The 21,913-nt window shown below is 43.1% G+C and overlaps 1 protein-coding gene across 2 annotated transcripts in view; it reads right to left on the bottom strand.

Annotated features, from left to right (window-relative positions):
• Positions 1 to 491: 491 nt before the first annotated feature.
• LOC106592107 (neuronal acetylcholine receptor subunit non-alpha-3) overlaps positions 492 to 21,913 on the bottom strand; it is a 35,407-nt gene continuing 13,985 nt past the window's right edge. The window contains exons 3-10 of one of the 2 annotated variants that reach the window (XM_082978580.1): positions 16,914 to 16,958; positions 12,297 to 12,406; positions 9,393 to 9,524; positions 6,813 to 6,916; positions 5,393 to 5,670; positions 4,945 to 5,135; positions 4,392 to 4,608; positions 492 to 3,997 (exon numbers count right to left, since the gene is read on the bottom strand). In XM_082978580.1, coding sequence (XP_082834706.1) covers positions 3,854 to 3,997; positions 4,392 to 4,608; positions 4,945 to 5,135; positions 5,393 to 5,670; positions 6,813 to 6,916; positions 9,393 to 9,524; positions 12,297 to 12,406; positions 16,914 to 16,958 — 1,221 coding nt within the window. In that variant the 3' untranslated portion in view covers positions 492 to 3,853. Of the gene's footprint in view, positions 3,998 to 4,391; positions 4,609 to 4,944; positions 5,136 to 5,392; positions 5,671 to 6,812; positions 6,917 to 9,392; positions 9,525 to 12,296; positions 12,407 to 16,553; positions 16,884 to 16,913; positions 16,959 to 21,913 lie in introns of those variants that run through there. The other variant, XM_082978581.1, reaches the window with a different exon arrangement.

The raw sequence follows: 21,913 nt of genomic DNA, 5'->3' as shown, positions 1-21,913 counted from the left end.
GTAAAACATTCCCCCAAACTAACATCTCAGTGTAATTATTATGACTAAAAGATGATCAATGACTCATGGAATTAGGAATACAGATAAGACACTATAGAAATAGCCATCATAGACATCAAAGAAATAGCCATCATAGACATAGACAGCATAGAAATAGACATCAAAGAAATAGCCATCATAGAAATAGCCATCAAAGAAATAGCCATCATAGAAATAGCCACCATAGAAATAGACATCAAAGAAATAGCCATCATAGAAATAGCCACCATAGAAATAGACACCATAGTAATGTGCCACTGTCCGTCCCAACTTTACTAAGCTATAAATGGACAGACTCCCTTACCTTTGTCTTTGCTGTCCTCTGCTGGTGAAAGTATGAAAATGTGATAACTGTGGCCACCTTGTGGTGGGAAAGGAACATTACAATCAAATAGTTGATCAGCCATTGTGTTGTTCAATAGGATTTAGTTAAACACATGAGACCATTACATTGACCGGGTTTATTTCCAATACAATATTACACAACAAGTTGCAACATGTGAAAGAAAGAGAGCTAGACAATGTGTGTGTGTGTGTGTGTGTGTGTGTGTGTGTGTGTGTGTGTGCAACATTGTGCATAAGAAGAATCCCGAATGTGTCGTTGGTATGTGCTGACTGACGACAGGAAAGAGTAAGAACATTTAGCAGGCAGGTGACTTTGTACATTTCTAATGTGAACCGACATAAATATATTCAAATAATAACATAGAGATTTGGTATAAGATATCAGTGGCTTGGTTATTGCTTATAGTCCTATGTACATGTATGTCACAGTGCTTGGGGTTTTGAGTTTGAACAACAGGTGCACGTTATAGTTAGGCTGGTCCCAGATCTGTTTGTGCTCTTGACAACTCCACTACCGTCACTGCAAGCCAATTTGTAGCCTGGTCCCAGATCTGTTTGTGCTACTCCTCGAGTTGGAATCATGGCACAAACAGATCTAGGACCAGGCTAGCCAATTGGCATGACGATGGGTGAGGAGGATTTAGAGTGATGGCACAAACAGACTGGCACTCAGGCTACGTTGTATATAGTTAGGTAAACAAGTGACTATGTGTTGTACAGTTTGGAGGTGAAGTCCTTTAGTAATGTAGCCTGAAACCCAGATCTGTTTTGTGCTAACATTCCACTCCGTGTACTCGGTGTCATGTGCCAAACATGACGAGGAGTGGAACGTTAGCACAAACAGACTGGTACCCAGGCTATCAGTGATGATGTACAGTAGTCATAATTACATTACGTGGTGTATTTTAGGACGAGGAAGTTAAATTCCACTTGCAAGTATAGGGGTTAGGGGTTATGGGTTAGGGCTTCAAGGGTGAAGAGATCACGATAGACTTAGATTCTTCCAAAGGAAAATTTGGAGGGCGACCTTTAGGGTCAGGCGTTAGGGGTCAGAGTTGGTGACTGGGGCTAGAGTTGGGGTAAAGCTTGGAGTTGTGTAACAAGTGTCACGGTATAGCTTCCTCCCATGTCCCTTGGCGCTGGGCTCCAACCAACCAGGGATCCTCTGCCTCGTAAATACACATGACCCCCCTCTTGACCCCCAGCGTCGTAGCCAATCACGCTATAGAAAAGGTAGAGATTCCAACTCCGTTGCATATGGTGTGGAGGTCTTGGGGATGGGGGGCTGTGCGGTACTTAGCAGGTGTTGAGAGCAGTGGTCGGGGACTTGGTCAGGATCTTCAATGTCTGGCACTAAGGTACATCTGAGGAGATGAGGATGGTAGGGTGTAGGGGTTAGGATGTAGGATGTAGGGGTTAGGATGTAGGGGGTAGGATGTAGGGTGTAGTATGTAGGGGTTAGGATGTAGGATGTAGGGGTTAGGATGTAGGGGGTAGGATGTAGGGTGTAGTATGTAGGGTGTAGGATGTAGGGGTTAGGATGTAGGGTGTAGTGGTTAGGATGTAGGGTGTAGTGGTTAAGATGTAGGGTGTAGTGGTTAGGGTGTAGGGGTTAGGATGTAGGGGTTAGGATTTAGGGTGTAGGGGTTAGGATGTAGGGTGTAGTGGTTAGGATGTAGGGTGTAGTGATTAGGATGTAGGATGTAGGGGTTAGGATGTAGGGTGTAGTGGTTAAGATGTAGGGTGTAGTGGTTAGGATGTAGGGGTTAGGATGTAGGGTGTAGGGGTTAGGATGTAGGGGTTAGGATTTAGGGTGTAGGGGTTAGGATGTAGGGTGTAGTGGTTAGGATGTAGGGTGTAGTGATTAGAATGTAGGATGTAGTGGTTAGGATGTAGGGTGTAGTGGTTAGGATGTAGGGGTTAAGATGTAGGGTGTAAGTGTTAGGATGTAGGGCGTAGGGGTTAGGATGTAGGGTGTAGGGGTTGGGATGTAGGGGTTGAGATATAGGGTGTAGGGATTGGGATGTAGGGTGTAGGGGTTAGGATGTAGGGTGTAGGGGTTAGGATGTAGGGTGTAGGGGTTAGAAGGTAGGGGTTAGGATGTAGGGTGTAGGATGTAGGGGTTAAGATGTAGGGTGTAAGTGTTAGGATGTAGGGTGTAGCGGTTGGGATGTAGGGTGTAGGGGTTAAGATGTAGGGTGTAGGGGTTAAGATGTAGGATGTAGGGGTTGGGATGTAGGGGTTAAGATGTAGGGTGTAAGTGTTAGGATGTAGGGTGTAGCGGTTGGGATGTAGGGTGTAAGTGTTAGGATGTAGGGTGTAGGGGTTGGGATGTAGGGTGTAGGGGTTAAGATGTAGGGTGTAGGGGTTAAGATGTAGGGTGTACGTGTTAGGATGTAGGGTGTAGGGGTTGGGATGTAGGGTGTAGGGGTTAAGATGTAGGGTGTAGGGGTTGGGATGTAGGGTGTAGGGGTTGGGATGTAGGGTGTAGGGGTTAAGATGTAGGGTGTAAGTGTTAGGATGTAGGGTGTAAGTGTTAGGATGTAGGGTGTAGCGGTTGGGATGTAGGGTGTAAGTGTTAGGATGTAGGGTGTAGGGGTTGGGATGTAGGGTGTAGGGGTTAAGATGTAGGGTGTAGGGGTTAAGATGTAGGGTGTACGTGTTAGGATGTAGGGTGTAGGGGTTGGGATGTAGGGTGTAGGGGTTAAGATGTAGGGTGTAAGTGTTAGGATGTAGGGTGTAGGGGTTGGGATGTAGGGTGTAGGGGTTAGGGCAGTGTTTCCTGATCCTGGTCCTGGCCCCAGCACCAACCAGTATTTTGACTTAAGTACTTTACACTACTGGCACCAACACACTGCAAACCGGATTAGTGGAATCAGGTGTGTTGGTGCTGGGGAAAAATCCACAATGTGCACCCTTCTGGGTCCCTAGGACCAGGATTGGGAAACACTGGGTTAGGGAGTAGAGCCCTCAAATAAAAATCTGAAAAGAAGCAGTACTCCGGACCTCATAAGATTTGAATACCCCTGATGTAGGCAGGGTGTAGGGTTTAGGGTGTAGGGCTTAGGGTGTAGAGCAGGGCTGTTCAATTCCAGTCAGTTGCACTCACCTGGTTTCCCAGGTCTGAACTAGTCCCTTATTAGATGGAGAAGATGAAAACCAGAACTGTTTGGGCCCTCCAGGACCGACATTGAACAGCCCTGGTGTAGGGGTTAGGGTCTAGTGATTATGTGTTGTAGGGGTTAGGGTGTAGGGGTTAGGGTCTAGTGATTATGTGTTGTAGGGGTTAGGGTGTAAGGGTTAGGGTCTAGTGATTATATGTTGTAGGATGTAGGGGTTAGGGTCTAGTGATTATGTGTTGTAGGGGTTAGGGTGTAGGGGTTAGGGTCTAGTGATTATGTGTTGTAGGGGTTAGGGTGTAAGGGTTAGGGTCTAGTGATTATATGTTGTAGGATGTAGGGGTTAGGGTCTATGTGTTGAATGGGGGGGTAGTCAGGTACAAAGTGATGGCTGGAGTGAAGATGAGGATGGTACCCAGTATGGAGACAGTGAGGAACACCCACAATAAGATCCTGTCCAACACCTGAGCCACAAACTTCCAGTCCTGCACCACCTGGAGGGAGAGAGAGAGAGAGAGAGAGAGAGAGAGAGAGAGAGAGGAGGGAGGAGATAGAGGGAGAGTGTGAGAGAGAGTGTGAGGGAGAGAGAGAGAGAGGGAGGAGATAGAGAGAGAGAGGGAGAGGAGGGAGGAGAGAGAGAGAGGGAGAGGGAGAGTGTGAGAGAGCGTGAGAGAAAGCATGAGAGAGAGAGAGAGAGAGGGAGGAGGGAGGGTAGAGGGAGAGGGGGTGTGAGAGAAAGCGTGAGAGAAAGCGTGAGAGAGAGAGGGGGATGGAAGGAGGGAGGAGGGAGGGAGGGAGAGAAAGAAAGAGAATGATCTCAACAATAATAATTTTTTCCCCATCTGAAAACTAAAAGACATAGAGACAGACAGACAGACACACCCCTACCTCTCTGATAAAGTGTTCCTTCTTGATGTGACGGCTGATGTACCGTACTGAGTTGGTGGCTTTCTCCAGCATGGCCAACCAGGCATGGTTCTCATCCTCCTTCCCCCCAACAGGGCCTCTCTGCTGGGCTTGGCCCTGGCCTGATGCCCCCCTCCTCCCTGGACCTCCGCGGGGCTTCAGCTCTGGGCTACGCAGCTCAATGTCTGGGTAGTGGTACCTAGAAATTACACCAGTTACAACTAATTACTACAATCACAATGTTGATGATTCAGGAATAAAGTACATAGTCGCTTCTCTTTCTTTCTTTCTTTCCATTAAATGAAAGGGAATCATAAAATATATATCAACAATATCTAATTCTTCTTCTTTATTTATTTACATCAGGGTTGATCTACAGTTGTTATATTCCCTCAATGTATTTTCATCTTATCTTCTAAAATCAGATTTTATTCATTTGTTATTGAATTGAATCATAAAAGATCAATGCAATCAATGATTGGTAATCAACCGGAAAAAAGAGAAGGTGTGTGTGTAGGTGTGTTTGTGTGTGTACCTGTCAGTGTGTCCCCTCATGCAAAGCAGTCTGGGTAGCCTCTGGAGGAAGAGGTTTTTTACCCAGGGGGCCATGGGGTGGTAGGTGGCTGAGGAGCGGTGGTGGACGTTGATGACAAACACCGTGACGATGATGGAGAAGGTGACGAAGATCATGATGAAGAGGAGGTACTCTCCAATCAGAGGGATCACCTTGGTGATAAATACATAAACAACATGTTGATGATATCACACCTCTGAAGAGTACACCAATAACTGACTCCCACTGCAGGGCCAACCTGAACCGTACTGGACTGCCTTTCTCTTGTCACATGGTCATTTCCAGTACGGTACCAACAACAATGGCCGACCCTGTAGTACAGCTCAACTTGGCAAAGTAGTTTAAAACGGCTCAAAACGTCATAGAAGAGCGTTCCACAGACAGACAGTCCCCAGCGACCTCCACTGACCTTGGAGGAGGAAGGTATAATCTCTTCTATGACGAGGAGGAACACGGTGAGAGACACCAGGACCGATGTGGACAGAGACAACTTCTCTCCTTCATCAGACGGGAGGTAGAACACCAACACGGTCAGGAAGGACAGACCGAGACAGGGGATGATGAGGAAGAGTGTGTAGAACAAGGGAAGCCTCTTGAGGATGAAGGAGTAGGTAACGAAGGGGTACCAGTAGATACCGTCCCGCCGGCTGCCCTTGGCGCCGGTGGCGTTGAGGATCTCCCATTCACCTGTAAGGGAATTGGATCAGTGATTGTATGTTACCTTTAATGTTGTTGGTGGGTGACTGGACCACATTCACATTGGACATAGTGAGACAGGACACTGTCATACTGATTAACGTCTTCATTAACTGGACCACATTCACATTGGACATAGAGACAGGACACTGTCATACTGATTAACGTCTTCATTAACTGGACCACATTCACATTGGACATAGAGAGACAGGACACTGTCATACTGATTAACGTCTTCATTAACTGGACCACATTCACATTGGACATAGAGAGACAGGACACTGTCATACTGATTAATGTCTTCATTAACTGGACCACATTCACATTGGACATAGAGACAGGACACTGTCATACTGATTAACGTCTTCATTAACTGGACCACATTCACATTGGACATAGAGAGACAGGACACTGTCATACTGATTAACGTCTTCATTAACTGGACCACATTCACATTGGACATAGAGAGACAGGACACTGTCATACTGATTAACGTCTTCATTAACTGGACCACATTCACATTGGACATAGAGAGACAGGACACTGTCATACTGATTAACGTCTTCATTAACTGGACCACATTCACATTGGACATAGAGAGACAGGACACTGTCATACTGATTAACGTCTTCATTAACTGGACCACATTCACATTGGACATAGAGACAGGACACTGTCATACTGATTAACGTCTTCATTAACTGGACCACATTCACATTGGACATAGAGAGACAGGACACTGTCATACTGATTCATGTCTTCATTAACTGGACCACATTCACATTGGACATAGAGAGACAGGACACTGTCATACTGATTAACGTCTTCATTAACTGGACCACATTCACATTGGACATAGAGAGACAGGACACTGTCATACTGATTCATGTCTTCATTAACTGTGGTGGGAAGAGACTGACAAACCGGGTTAGTTACCACCACCCTGCTGTTTCTTGTAGAAATGGCGTCTCTAACCGACATGTATTAACTGGTAACGAAACCACTTTGCGTTTCCTTCTATACACTGTATACCGTGAGATATTATTGTAGCTAGAACAATTCACTTGTTGCTTGACTTCTGAAGCTTTTGGAGTAGCAAGACATCTTACTTCAAGAGTATTTTTCCTACACACCGTTGTCGAAGAAGTCCTTTCGGTCGACGTAGTGGTCGACAAGGACCAGGTCGACCATGTTGCCGTCGTAGGTCCACGAGCCAAACTTCATGGAGCAGTTCTGTCTGTATTGGGGAGGGGAAAACATTCTGTCTGTGGTGACTGCAGTTCTGTCTGTATTGGGGAGGGGAAAACATTCTGTCTGTGGTGACTGCAGTTCTGTCTGTATTGGGGAGGGGAAGACATTTTGTCTGTGGTGACTGCAGTTCTGTCTGTATTGGGGAGGGAAAACATTCTGTCTGTGGTGACTGCAGTTCTGTCTGTACAGTGAGGGGGAAAGTATTTGATCCCCTGCTGATTTTGTACGTTTGCCCACTGACAAAGAAATGATCAGTCTATCATTTTAATGGTAGGTTTATTTGAACAGTGAGAGACAGAATAACAACAAAAAAATCCAGAAAAACGCATGTCAAAAATGTTATAAATTGATTTGCATTTTAATGAGGGAAACAAGTATTTGACCCCCTCTCAATCAGAAAGATTTCTGGTTCCCAGGTGTCTTTTATACAGGTAACGAGCTGAGATTAGGAGCACACTCTTAAAGGGAGTGCTCCTAATCTCAGTTTGTTACCTGTATAAAAGACACCTGTCCACAGAAGCAATCAATCAATCAGATTCCAAACACTCCACCATGGCCAAGACCAAAGAGCTCTCCAAGGATGTCAAGGACAAGATTGTAGACCTACACAAGGCTGGAATGGGCTACAAGACCATCGCCAAGCAGCTTGGTGAGAAGGTGACAACAGTTGGTGCGATTATTCGCAAATGGAAGAAACACAAAAGAACTGTCAATCTCCCTCGGCCTGGGGCTCCATGCAAGATCTCACCTCGTGGAGTTGCAATGATCATGAGAATGGTGAGAAATCAGCCCAGAACTACACAGCAGGATCTTGTCAATGATCTCAAGGCAGCTGGGACCATAGTCACCAAGAAAACAATTGGTAACACACTATGAAGGACTGAAATCCTGCAGCGCCCGCAAGGTCCCCCTGCTCAAGAAAGCACATATACATGCCCGTCTGAGTTTGCCAATGAACATCTGAATGATTCAGAGGACAACTGGGTGAAAGTGTTGTGGTCAGATGAGACCAAAATGGAGCTCTTTGGCATCAACTCAACTCGTCGTGTTTGGAGGCGGAGGAATGTTGCCTATGACCCCAAGAACACCATCCCCACCGTCAAACATGGAGGTGGAAACATTATGCTTTGGGGGTGTTTTTCTGCTAAGGGGACAGGACAACTTCACCGCATCAAAGGGACGATGGACGGGGCCATGTACGGTCAAATCTTGGGTGAGAACCAAACATCAGCCTCGAAACCTTAATGACTTGGAGAAGATCTGCAAAGAGGAGTGGGACAAAATCCCTCCTGAGATGTGTGCAAACCTGGTGGCCAACTACAAGAAACGTCTGACCTCTGTGATTGCCAACAAGGGTTTTGCCACCAAGTACTAAGTCATGTTTTGCAGAGGGGTAAAATACTTATTTCCCTCATTAAAATGCAAATCATTTTATAACATTTTTGACATGCGTTTTTCTGAATTTTTTTGTTTGTTATTCTGTCTCTCACTGTTCAAATAAACCTACCATTAAAATGATAGACTGACCATTTCTTTGTCAGTGGGCAAATGTACAAAATCAGCAGGGGATCAAATACTTTTTTCCCTCACTGTATTTGGGAGGGGGAAATATTCTGTCTGTGGTGACTGCAGTTCAGTCTGTATTGTTAAATTGACTTTATATTAAAGTATTTATATTGTAAAGTAACAAAAAAGTTATATATTTTTTTAAAAGGTTGTTTTTTTAACAGCTGACCGCAGAGGCAAATACACCAGTCACATCTCAATCAATCAACCAATCAACAAATCGACCAATCGACCAATTGACCAATCAACCAATCATCAACCAATCATCAACCAATCAACCAACCATTCATCAACCAATCATCAACCAATCAATCAACCAATCAATCAACCAATCAATCAATCAACCAATCAATCAACCAATCAATCAACCAATCAACCAACCAATCATCAACCAATCATCAACCAATCAACCAACCAATCATCAACCAATCATCAACCAATCAATCAACCAATCAATCAACCAATCAATCAATCAATCAACCAATCAATCAACCAATCAACCAACCAACCAACCAAGGGGAAGGGGAGAGTGAGTGATAAAGGAGAAGTGACACAACAAATCTTATAAATGATAGTGATAAAGTGATATAGTAAAACAGAGATAATCATGGATAAAGTGATATAGTAAAACAGATCATGGATAAAGTGATATAGTAAAACAGAGATAATCATGGATGTCACCTTCTTCCCATCCGACAGGTAGGACTGATGGATTGATTAGTTGATTAGTGTGTGTGTGTGTGTGTGTGTGTGTCTGTGTGTATGTGCTTCCATGTTAGTGTTTATGTGTGCGTGTGCGTGAGCTCGTGTGTGTTCATGTGTGTATGTTGTGTGCGTGTGAGCGTTTGTGTGTGTGTATGTGTGTGTGTGTGTGTGTGTCCAGCGGTCAGTCCCACCTGTCGAAGGGAAAGAAGGTGACGTCCATGGTGCATGAAGACTTGTAGCTGGCCGGAGGGGTCCACCTGATTGTCCCGTCTGACCTCACAATGGCTTTGGTCATCAGAGAGCCCTCGAAACGCCCGTCAGCACTGAGGGGGGTGAGGAGAGGGAGGGGAGGTATGAGGAGAGGGAGGGAGGGAGGGCGGGGAGGTGTGAGGAGAGGGAGGGAGGGAGGGGAGGTGTGAGGGTGTGAGGAGAGGGAGGGAGCGAGGGAGGGAGGGGAGGTGTGAGGAGAGGGAGGGAGGGAGTGGTGAAGAGGGAGTGAGTGAGTGAGTGAGTGAGTGAGTGAGTGAGTGAGTGAGTGAGTGAGTGAGTGAGGGAGGGAGGGAGGGAGGGAGGGAGGGAGGGAGGGAGGGAGGGAGGGAGGGAGGGAAGTTAGTTGGTGAGTTTTGTTTATTAGACACATTTTAAAGCACACAACAAAAGATGATGAGCCTATTAAAAAGAACCAGCTGAACTTTGCAGGATGCTGTATTAGCGCTGGTTTTCTCAAAACGATACTAGATCATAACAGACCTCCATGCTAACCCTGCTAACATAAATGATTATAATATACCTCCATGGTAACCCTGCTAACATAAATTATTATAATAGACCTCCATGCTAACCCTGTTAACATAAATGATTATAATAGACCTCCATGCTAACCCTGCTAACATAAATGATTATAATAGACCTCCATGCTAACCCTGCTAACATAAATGATTATAATATACCTCCATGCTAACCCTGCTAACATAAATGATTATAATAGACCTCCATGCTAACCCTGCTAACATAAATGATTATAATATACCTCCATGCTAACCCTGCTAACATAAATGATTATAATAGACCTCCATGCTAACCCTGTTAAAACCTGTTGGGGCTCGGGGGCAGTATTGAGAAATTTTGAAAAAAATATGTGCCCATTTTTAACTGCCTCCTACACCAACTCAGAAGCTAGGATATGCATATTATTAACACATTCGGATAGAAAACACTCTGAATTTTCTAAAACAGTTTGAATGGTGTCTGTAAGTATAACAAAACTCATATTGCAGGCAAAAACCTGTGAAAAATAGATTTAAAAAAAATGTGAATTTTGTGACTGTACTATTTAGTGTCATTGTTTTATAGATACCATAGTGAGAAAGGATTCATTTCGCAACACCTACGGCTTCCACTAGATGTCAACGATCTTTATAAAGTTGTTTGAAGCGTCTATGATAAACAGAGAGCAAATTAGAATGCAAGGAAGTTGACATGTCGTCACTTCATTTTATTGCGCCTGCGCATAAATCTGAGAAGCGTGAGTTTGTCATTAATTGTTTATCAAGACATAGGATAGGTTGTGTGAAAATATTACTGATGTTTAACGTTAAAAATGGACCAAAAGATTAATGCTACAACGTTTGACATGTTTGAACGAACGTAAATAGATTATTTACTAGGTTTTTTTAGCTTTTCGGCGTGATTTACACCCCCCCCCACCACGTTTTGTGGGAGCATAATGAACGCTAACTACTTGGTGTTATTTGGACATAAATTATGAACTTTGTCAAAAGAAACCACATTTGTTCCGGACCTGGGATTCCTGGCAGTGCCTTCTGATGGAGATAATCAAAGGTAAGGGGATATTTACAATGTTATTATCGATATTAGATGATGCTAACTGTATAGCATAGCTTATTGTTCTTAGCATAGCACCCCGTTTATTGCAAAATGTGATTTCCCAGTAAAGTTATTTTGAGATCTGGCCATTCGGTAGCAATTACGAGATGATAATATATTATTCTTTGAATGACAATATTATAATTTACCAATGTTTTCGAATAGTAATTTTGTTATGTTCACCGGAAGCATTTCAGAGAAGAAAAAAATCTGAATTTCACGCTACTGTAAAATGCTGTTTTTGGATATAAATATGAACTTGATGGAACAAAAAATGCATGTATTGTATAACATAATGTCCTAGGAGTGTCATCTGATGGAGATTGACAAAGGTTAGTGCATAATTCTAGCTGGTTTCTGCTTTTGGTGACGCCTGACCTTGAATTGAAAATGGATGTTTGTACTTTTGTGGCTATGTACTGTCCTAACATAATCTAACTTTATGCTTTTGCCGTAAAGCCTCTTTGAAAATCGAACAATGTGGTTAGATTAAGGAGATGTTTATCTTTTAAATTGTGTAAAATAGTTGATTGTTTGAGAAATTGAAATTATTAGATTTTTGATGTTTTGAATTTCCAGCCTTGTTAGCAATCCCGACTCGGGGTTCATTGCTAACCTGTAGCCCCAACAGGTTAACATAAATGATTATAATAGACCTCCATGCTAACCCTGCTAACATAAATGATTATAATAGACCTCCATGCTAACCCTGCTACCATAAATGATTATAATATACCTCCATGCTAACCCTGCTAACATAAATGATTATAATATACCTCCATGCTAACCCTGCTAACATAAATGATTATAATAGACCTCCATGCTAACCCTGCTAACATAAATGATTATAATAGACCTCCATGCTAACCCTGCTAACATAAATGATTATAATAGACCTCCATGCTAACCCTGTTAACATAAATGATTATAATAGACCTCCATGCTAACCCTGCTAACATAAATGATTATAATAGACCTCCATGCTAACCCTGCTAAGATTAATGAAGTGAAGAGGAAGAAAAGTCGTCAGAAGTACTATGTTATACACTATGTTATAAATTAGAGTGAAGAGTTGTCTTACAAGTGTTTAAATTGTAAAGCAGGTTCTAAGAAGGCATTCATTGATTTTTCAGGGACAATAAAGTATCAAAGAGAGTCTGAAAACACAGAGCTGAGCCCATTGGAAGCAGGAAGTAGTGTGCACTCACTTCTCATAGAGGACGATGTCCGGCAGCCATATTGTTTCAGAGGGAACTCTGATAGAGGTGATTCCTCCATACTCATCTGGGTTCCACTGGAGCTTCACATCTACCCACTCCTACAGAACATAAAACATTACATTATAACATAACAATATACCATTACATTATAACAGAACAATATACCATTACATTACAACAGAACAATATACCATTACATTATAAAATAACATTATAAAATAACATTATAAAATAACAATATACCATTACATTATAACAGAACAATATACCATTACATTATAACATAACAATATACCATTACATTATAACATAACATTATAAATAACATTATAACATAACATTACATTATAACATTATACATTATAACATTATAAAATAACATAACAATATACCATTACATTATAACATACCATTACATTATTTAACCAGGCAAGTCAGTTAAGAACAAATTCTTATTTACAATGACGGCCTAATGGGTTAACTGCCTTGTTCAGGGGCAGAACGACAGATTTTTACCTTGTCAGCTCAGGGATTCGATCCACCAACCTTTCGGTTACTGGCCCAACACCCTAACCACTAGGCTACCTGCCGCACGGCATTATAACATACAATTATAAAATAACATTACATTATAACACACCATACAAAATAACATTACATTATAACATAACATAACAATATAACATAACAATATTGCATAACATTATAACATAACATTACAAAATAACATAACATAGCAATATAACATAACATTATAACATAACAAAACAATATAGCTGTCACGTCCTGACCAGTATAAGGGTTATTTGTTATTGTAGTTTGGTCAGGACGTGGCAGAGGGTATTTTGTTTATGTGGTTCGGGGTGGTGATTTATGTAGTAGGGTGTTTGATTTATTATTTCCGGGTTTTGGTCTATGTTCTTTCTGGTTTGTTGTATTTCTATGTTTAGGTTGATGGGGGGGTTGGACTCTCAATTGGAGGCAGGTGCTTTCTCGTTGCCTCTGATTGAGAGTGTTATATATGGGTAATTGTTTGGTTTGGTGTTGTGGGAGATTGTTTCTTGTTTTGCTGAGTGTGCATGACAAGACTGTTTTGTTGTTCGTTTTGTTATTTTGGTGTTCACTTTATTTTAAAATAAATACAAGATGAGCATCCACATTCCTGCTGCGCTTTGGTCCTCCATTCCCGACGACAACCGTTACAATAGCATTACATTTTAACATAACAATATAGCATTACATTATAACATAGCATTAGAAAATAACATAACACTACATGACATTATAACATAACAATATAGCTTAACATTATAACATATCATAAAATTAAAAATACCTTTATAACATAACAACATAACATTATCGCATACCTTTATAACAAAACATTATAACATAAACTTTGATTTGATGTTATTTGTCACGTCCTGACCATAGTAAGGTGATTTTCTATGGTAGAGGAGGTCAGGGCGTGACAGGGGGTGTTTTATGTTTTCTATTTCTATGTTCTTAGGTTCTAGTTTTTGTATTTCTATGTTGGCTTGTTTGGGATGATCTCCAATTGGAGGCAGCTGGTCCTCGTTGTCTCTAATTGGAGTTCATATTTAAGTAGGGGTTTTTCTTTATGGGTTTTGTGGGTGATTATATTTTGAGTAGTGTTTGTTTCTCTCTGCGTCACGGTTTGTTTTTGTCATTTCAGTTATTTATGTATTGCAAAGTTTCACGGATTTAATAAAATGTGGAACTACAACCACGCTGCACTTTGGTCCAATCCTTTCGACAGCTGTGACACGTGCGCCTAATACAACAGGTGCAGACCTTACAGTGAAATACTTTTTTTTTAAGGTATATGTGTGTGTGTGTGTGTGTGTGTGTGTGTGTGTGTGTGTGTGTGTGTGTGTGTGTGTGTGTGTGTGTGTGTGTGTGTGTGTGTGTGTGTGTAGGTAAGTAAAGAAATAAAACAGCAGTAAAAAGAGATTTCAAAATAAGAGTAGCAAGGTTACATACACACACCGGTTAGTCAGGCTTATTGAGGTAGTATGTACAGTGAGGGAAAAAAGTATTTGATCCCCTGCTGATTTTGTACGTTTGCCCACTGACAAAGAAATGATCAGTCTATAATTTTAATGGTAGGTTTATTTGAACAGTGAGAGACAGAATAACAACAAAAAATCCAGAAAAACACATGTCAAAAATGTTATAAATTGATTTGCATTTTAATGAGGGAAATACAGTGGGGGAAAAAGTATTTGATCCCCTGCTGATTTTGTACCTTTGTCCCCTGACAAAGAAAGGATCAGTCTATAATTTTAAATGGTAGGTTTATTTGAACAGTGAGAGACAGAATAACAACAAAAAAATCCAGAAAAAAGCATTTAAAAAATGTTATAAATTCATTTGCATTTTAATGAGGGAAATAAGTATTTGACCCCTCTGCAAAACATGACAGTACTTGGTGGCAAAACCCTTGTTGGCAATCACAGAGGTCAGACATTTCTTGTAGTTGGCCACTAGGTTTGCACACATCTCAGGAGGGATTTTTGTCCCACTCCTCTTTGCAGATCTTCTCCAAGTCATTAAGGTTTCGAGGCTGACGTTTGGCAACTCGAACCTTCAGCTCCCTCCACAGATTTTCTATGGGATTAAGGTCTGGAGACTGGCTAGGCCACTCCAGGACCTTAATGTGCTTCTTCTTGAGCCACTCCGTTGTTGCCTTGGCCGTGTGTTTTGGGTCATTGTCATGCTGGCATACCCATCCACGACCCATTTTCAATGCCCTGGCTGAGGGAAGGAGGTTCTCACCCAAGATTTGACGGTACATGGCCACGTCCAGCATCCCTTTGATGCGGTGAAGTTGTCCTGTCCCCTTAGCAGAAAAACACCCACAAAGCATAATGTTTCCACCTCCATGTTTGACGGTGGGGATGGTGTTCTTGGGGTCATAGGCAGCATTCCTCCTACTCCAAACACGGCGAGTTGAGTTGATGCCAAAGAGCTCCATTTTGGTCTCATCTGACCACAACACTTTCACCCAGTTGTCCTCTGAATCATTCAGATGTTCATTGGCAAACTTCAGACGGGCATGTATATGTGCTTTCTTGAGCAGGGGGACCTTGTGGGCACTGCAGGATTTCAGTCCTTCACGGCGTAGTGTGTAACCAATTGTTTTCTTGGTGACTATGGTCCCAGCTGCCTTGAGATCATTGACAAGATCCTCCCGTGTAGTTCTAGGCTGATTCCTCATCGTCTCATAATCACTGCAACTCCACGTGGTGAGATCCAGGTTCCTTAGCTTAGTGATGAGCTTTCAGGGTACTATGGTGTTGAACGCTGAGCTGTAGTCAATGAATAGCATTCTCACATAGGTGTTCCTTTTGTCCAGGTGGGAAAGGGCAGTGTGGAGTGCAATAGAGATTGCATCATCTGTGGATCTGTTTGGGCGGTATGCAAATTGGAGTGGGTCTACTGTTTCTGGGATAATATTATAACATAACATTATAACATAACATTATATAACATACCTTTATAACATACCATTATAATATAACATTATAACATACCTTTGTAACATAACATTATAACATACATTTACAACATAACATTATAGACTACTTTTACAACATAACATTATACACTACCTTTATAACATAACATTATAACATACCTTTATAACATAACATTATAACATAACATTACAATAATACCAATACATGTCACGCCCTGACCTCAGAGAATCTGTTTTATTCTCTATTTGGTTAGGTCAGGGTGTAACTTGGGTGGGCATATCTATGTTTCTATTTCTTTGTTGGCCTAGTATGGTTCCCAATCAGAGGCAGCTGTTTATCCTTGTCTCTGATTGGGGATCATACTTAGGCAGCCGTTTTCCCCACCTGTGTTTGTGGGTCATTATTATTTTCTGTGAGTGTTTGTGTGCGCCACAGTTGCGTCACGTTTGATTTCTGTTTACCTGGTTTTTGTGAAAGGTTTCACTTCCATTAAAGATGTGGAAGTACATGCACGCTGCGCCTTGGCTCATTTATGACAGGGAGTTTGAAGACCGTGATAGTGACAATACAGGCATGAACTGCTGAGGTATAAAACTGCTACATAAATACAACACCATATTGAAGTCTTCTGGAAACAAGTGAAGCTCTATGAAGACATTGTTGAAGCATTAACATTACAACATTAACAACAGAGGCTTTTTGTGTTCAAACTACAGTAGAGATGCTGCTGATTGGTCCTTACCTGCCATAGCCAGACATTAGTAGTCATGAGCTGATTGGTCCTTACCTGTCATAGCCAGACATTAGTAGTCATCAGCTGATTGGTCCTTACCTGCCATAGCCAGACATTAGTAGTCATCAGCTGATTGGTCCTTACCTGTCATAGCCAGATATTAGTAGTCATCAGCTGATTGGTCCTTACCTACCATAGCCAGACATTAGTAGTCATCAGCTGATTGGTCCTTACCTGCCATAGCCAGACATTAGTAGTCATCAGCTGATTGGTCCTTACCTGCCATAGCCAGACATTAGTAGTCATGAGCTGATTGGTCCTTACCTGCCATAGCCAGATATTAGTAGTCATCAGCTGATTGGTCCTTACCTGCCATAGCCAGACATTAGTAGTCATCAGCTGATTCTTTTCATCCTGTCAGAACAAGAGGAGAAGAGAATTGAATATGCATTATGAACAATGTCTGCATTACTAAAAGCAAAGTTTCTGATGAAAGACAGAATGCATGATTAGAAGTTGAAGAAGTTTGGAAGGATGTCAGTCAAATTAGACTGGAGTGAAAATCCATGGCACACATGTCGTGTTTTCTCTGTGTCTCAGAAAGGCAGTGGGGCAGAATGGCTGAATATCTACCTGACTGAATCAATGGTCAAAGGTGGGTTTTAGGTAGATTGGTGCATTTTGGTTAAATGACCACAAGGTGGCAGTATGTAGTCATTACAGGAATGTGAGAGAGGAGTGTGTGACTGCCACACAAGGACTAGGAACAAATGAGACAGGGACAGAGAACAATTTAGAGAGAGAGAGAGAGAGAGAGAGAGAGAGAGAGAGTGGTGGTGTGTGTGTGTGTGTGTGTGTGTGTGTGTGTCTGTGTGTGCATGTACGTTTGTGTGTGTGTGTGTGTGTGGAGGTCAGTGTAAATAATGGATGCTATCTAGCTCCTCTCGGCCCAATGGTCCCATTAGAGACAGAGAGAGAGAGAGAAGAGAGGGAGAGAAGAGAGCAAGGGGGTGAGAGAGGACACTTTAAAACCTCCTCTACCTCCTCTCTCTTCTTCTCTCCCCCTTTCCTCACTGCTTCCTCTCAGAGTAACCATATTTTCTCCTAACCTTTACTCCTCCCTCCTTTTAGGATAACCCTCGCTCCACTCTTCTCCTCTCTCTCCTCCCTGTATCTTCCCTTGCCGTCAAATTAACCACCTTTCTCTCATTTCCCCTCCTCCTTCCCTTTACCTGTCTTCCTGTCCTCCTGTCATCCCCTCTTCTCAAAAAAAACCTCCAGTAACCAACTCCACCAGAGAGAGAAACGGGGGAAAGAGAGACAGGGTATAGGAGGATGGCAGAGATGTCCATGATGCTGAAATGTACCGTAACACAGTAGGACAGATCAGGATCATGGTAAGACAGTAGGACAGATCAGGACCATGGTAAGACAATAGGACAGATCAGGACCATGGTAAGACAATAGGACAGGGCGGAATCATAGAAAGTTGGACAGATCAGGACCATGGTAAGACAGTAGGACAGATCAGGATCATGGTAAGACAGTAGGACAGATCAGGACCATGATAAGACAGTAGAACAGATCAGGACCATGGTAAGACAGTAGGACAGATCAGGACCATGGTAGGACAGTAGGACAGATCAGGACCATGGTAAGACAGTAGGACAGATCAGGACCATGGTAAGACAATAGGACAGATCAGGACCATGGTAAGACAGTAGGACAGATCAGGATCATGGTAAGACAGTAGGACAGATTGGGATCGTGGTAAGACAGTAAGACAGATCAGCACCATGGTAGACAGAAGAAAAGATCAGGACCACGGTAAGACAGTATACAGATAAGGACCATGGTAAGAAGGTAGGACAGATCAGGATCATGGTAAGACAGTAGGACAGATCAGGACCACGGTAAGACAGTAGGACAGATCAGGATCATGGTAAGACGGTAGGACAGATCAGGATCATGGTAAGACGGTAGGACAGATCAGGATCATGGTAAGACAGTAGGACAGATCAGGATCATGGTAAGACAGTAGGACATACAGTGAGGGAAAAAGTATTTGATCCCCTGCTGATTTTGTACATTTGCCCACTGACAAAGAAATGATCAGTCTATAATTTTAATGGTAGGTTCATTTGAACAGTGAGAGACAGAATAACAACAAAAAATCCAGAAAAACGCATGTCAAAAATGTTATAAAATGATAAAAAAAATAAGTATTTGACCCCTCTGCAAAACATGACTTAGTACTTGGTGGCAAAACCCTTGTTGGCAATCAGAGGTCAGACATTTCTTGTAGTTGGCCACCAGGTTTGCACACATCTCAGGAGGGATTTTGTCCCACTCCTCTTTGCAGATCTTCTCCAAGTCATTAAGGTTTTGAGGCTGATGTTTGGCAACTCGAACCTTCAGCTCCCTCCACAGATTTTCTATGGGATTAAGATCTGGAGACTGGCTAGGCCACTCCAGGACCTTAATGTGCTTCTTCTTGAGCCACTCCTTTGTTGCCTTGGGCGTGTGTTTTGGGTCATTGTCATGCTGGAATACCCATCCACGACAAATTTTCAATGCTCTGGCTGAGGGAAGGAGGTTCTCACCCAAGATTTGACGGTATATGGCCCCATCCATCGTCCCTTTGATGCGGTGAAGTTGTCCTGTCCCCTTAGCAGAAAAACACCTCCAAAGCATAATGTTTCCACCTCCATGTTTGACGGTGGGGATGGTGTTGTTGGGTCATAGGCAGCATTCCTCCTCCTCCAAACACGGCGAGTTGAGTTGATGCCAAAGAGCTCCATTTTGGTCTCATCTGACCATAACACTTTCACCCAGTTGTCTTCTGAATCATTCAGATGTTCAATGGCAAACTTCAGACAGGCATGTATATGTGCTTTCTTGAGCAGGGGGACCTTGCGGGCGCTGCAGGATTTCAGTCCTTCACGGCATAGTGTGTTACCAATTATTTTCTTGGTGACTATGGCCCCAGCTGCCTTGAGATCATTGACAAGATCCTCCCGTGTAGTTCTGGTCTGATTCCTCACTGTTCTCATGATCATTGCAACTCCACGAGGTGAGATCTTGCAAGGAGAGTTTGGAATCTGATTGATTGATTGCTTCTGTGGACAGGTGTCTTTTATACAGGTAACGAGCTGAGATTAGGAGCACACTCTTAAATGGAGTGCTCCTAATCTCAGCTTGTTACCTGTATAAAAGACACCTGGGAGCCAGAAATATTTCTGATTGAGAGGGGGTCAAATACTTATGTCCCTCATTAAAATGCAAATCGATTTATAACATTTTGACATACGTTTTTCTAGATTTTGTTGTTGTTATTCTGTCTCTCACTGTTCAAATAAACCTACCATTAAAATTATAGACTGATCCTTTCTTTGTCAGTGGGCAAACGTACAAAATCAGCAGGGGATCAAATACTTTTTTCCCCTCACTGTATCAGGACCATGGTAAGACAGTAGAACAGAGCGGGATCATGGTAAGACAGTAGGACAGATCAGGATCATGGTAAGACAGTAGGACAGATCAGGACCATGGTAAGACAGTAGGACAGATCAGGATCATGGTAAGACAGTAGGACAGATCAGGACCACGGTAAGACAGTAGGACAGATCAGGACCATGGTAACACAGTAGGACAGATCAGGATCATGGTAAGACAGTAGGACAGATCAGGACCATGGTAAGACAGTAGGATATATCAGGACCATGGTAAGACAGTAGGACAGATCAGGACCATGGTAAGACAGTAGGACAGATCAGGACCATGGTAAGACAGTAGGACAGATCAGGATCATGGTAAGACAGTAGGACAGATCAGGATCATGGTAACACAGTAGGACAGATCAGGACCATGGTAAGACAGTAGGACAGATCAGCACCATGGTAAGATAGTAGGACATATCAGGACCATGGTAAGACAGTAGGACAGATCAGGACCATGGTAACACAGTAGGACAGATCCGCACCATGGTAACACAGTAGGACAGATCAGGATCATGGTAACACAGTAGGACAGATCAGGATCATGGTAAGACAGTAGGACAGATCAGGACCATGGTAAGATAGTAGGACATATCAGGACCATGGTAAGACAGTAGGACAGATCAGGATCATGGTAAGACAGTAGGACAGATCAGCACCATGGTAACACAGTAGGACAGATCAGCACCATGGTAAGATAGTAGGACAGATCAGGATCATGGTAAGACAGTAGGACAGATCAGGACCATGGTAACACAGTAGGACAGATCAGGATCATGGTAAGACAGTAGGACAGAGCGGGATCATGATAACACAGTAGGACAGATCAGCACCATGGTAAGATAGTAGGATATATCAGGACCATGGTAAGACAGTAGGACAGATCAGGACCATGGTAAGACAGTAGAACAGAGCGGGATCATGGTAAGACAGTAGGACAGATCAGGATCATGGTAACACAGTAGGACAGATCAGGACCATGGTAAGACAGTAGAACAGAGCGGGATCATGGTAAGACAGTAGGACAGATCAGGACCATGGTAACACAGTAGGACAGATCAGGACCATGGTAAGACAGTAGGACAGATCAGGACCATGGTAAGACAGTAGGACAGATCAGCACCATGGTAACACAGTAGGACAGATCAGGACCATGGTAAGACAGTAGGACAGATCAGGATCATGGTAAGACAGTAGAACAGAGCGGGATCATGATAACACAGTAGGACAGATCAGCACCATGGTAAGATAGTAGGATATATCAGGACCATGGTAAGACAGTAGGACAGATCAGGACCATGGTAAGACAGTAGGACAGATCAGGACCATGGTAAGACAGTAGGACAGATCAGGATCATGGTAAGACAGTAGGACAGATCAGCACCATGGTAAGATAGTAGGACAGATCAGGACCATGGTAACACAGTAGGACAGGAACATTCCCTCCAACGTCTTCTGTCCTGGCTATCTTCATCTCCTCTCTCCATCCACCTCCACCCCTTCTCCCCCAGCTCCCGTCTCCCTCTCCCCTCTCATCCTTCCCTCTCTCTCCCCCACCTCCATCCATCCCTCCCTCTCTCCTCTCCTTCCCTCTCTCTTCCCCATGAATCTCTCTCCCCTCCCTCCCTCCCTCCCTCCCTCCCTCCCTCCCTCCCTCCCTCCCTCCCTCCCTCCCTCTCTCTCCCCCACCTCCACCCCTTCTCCCTCAGCTCCCGTCTCCCTCTCCCCTCTCATCCTTCCCTCTCTCCCCCACCTCCATCCCTCCCTCTCTCCTCTCCTTCCCCCTCTCTTCCCCATGAATCTCTCTCCCCCACCTCCCTCCCTCCCTCTCTCCTCTCCTTCCCCCTCTCTTCCCCATGAATCTCTCTCCCC

Source organism: Salmo salar, chromosome 08 (assembly GCF_965601325.2).
Source record: "Salmo salar chromosome 08, fSalSal1, whole genome shotgun sequence".
Lineage (NCBI taxonomy): Eukaryota > Metazoa > Chordata > Actinopteri > Salmoniformes > Salmonidae > Salmo > Salmo salar.
Note: the sequence above shows the minus strand (reverse complement) of the source record. Positions and strands in the feature narration are given on the sequence as shown.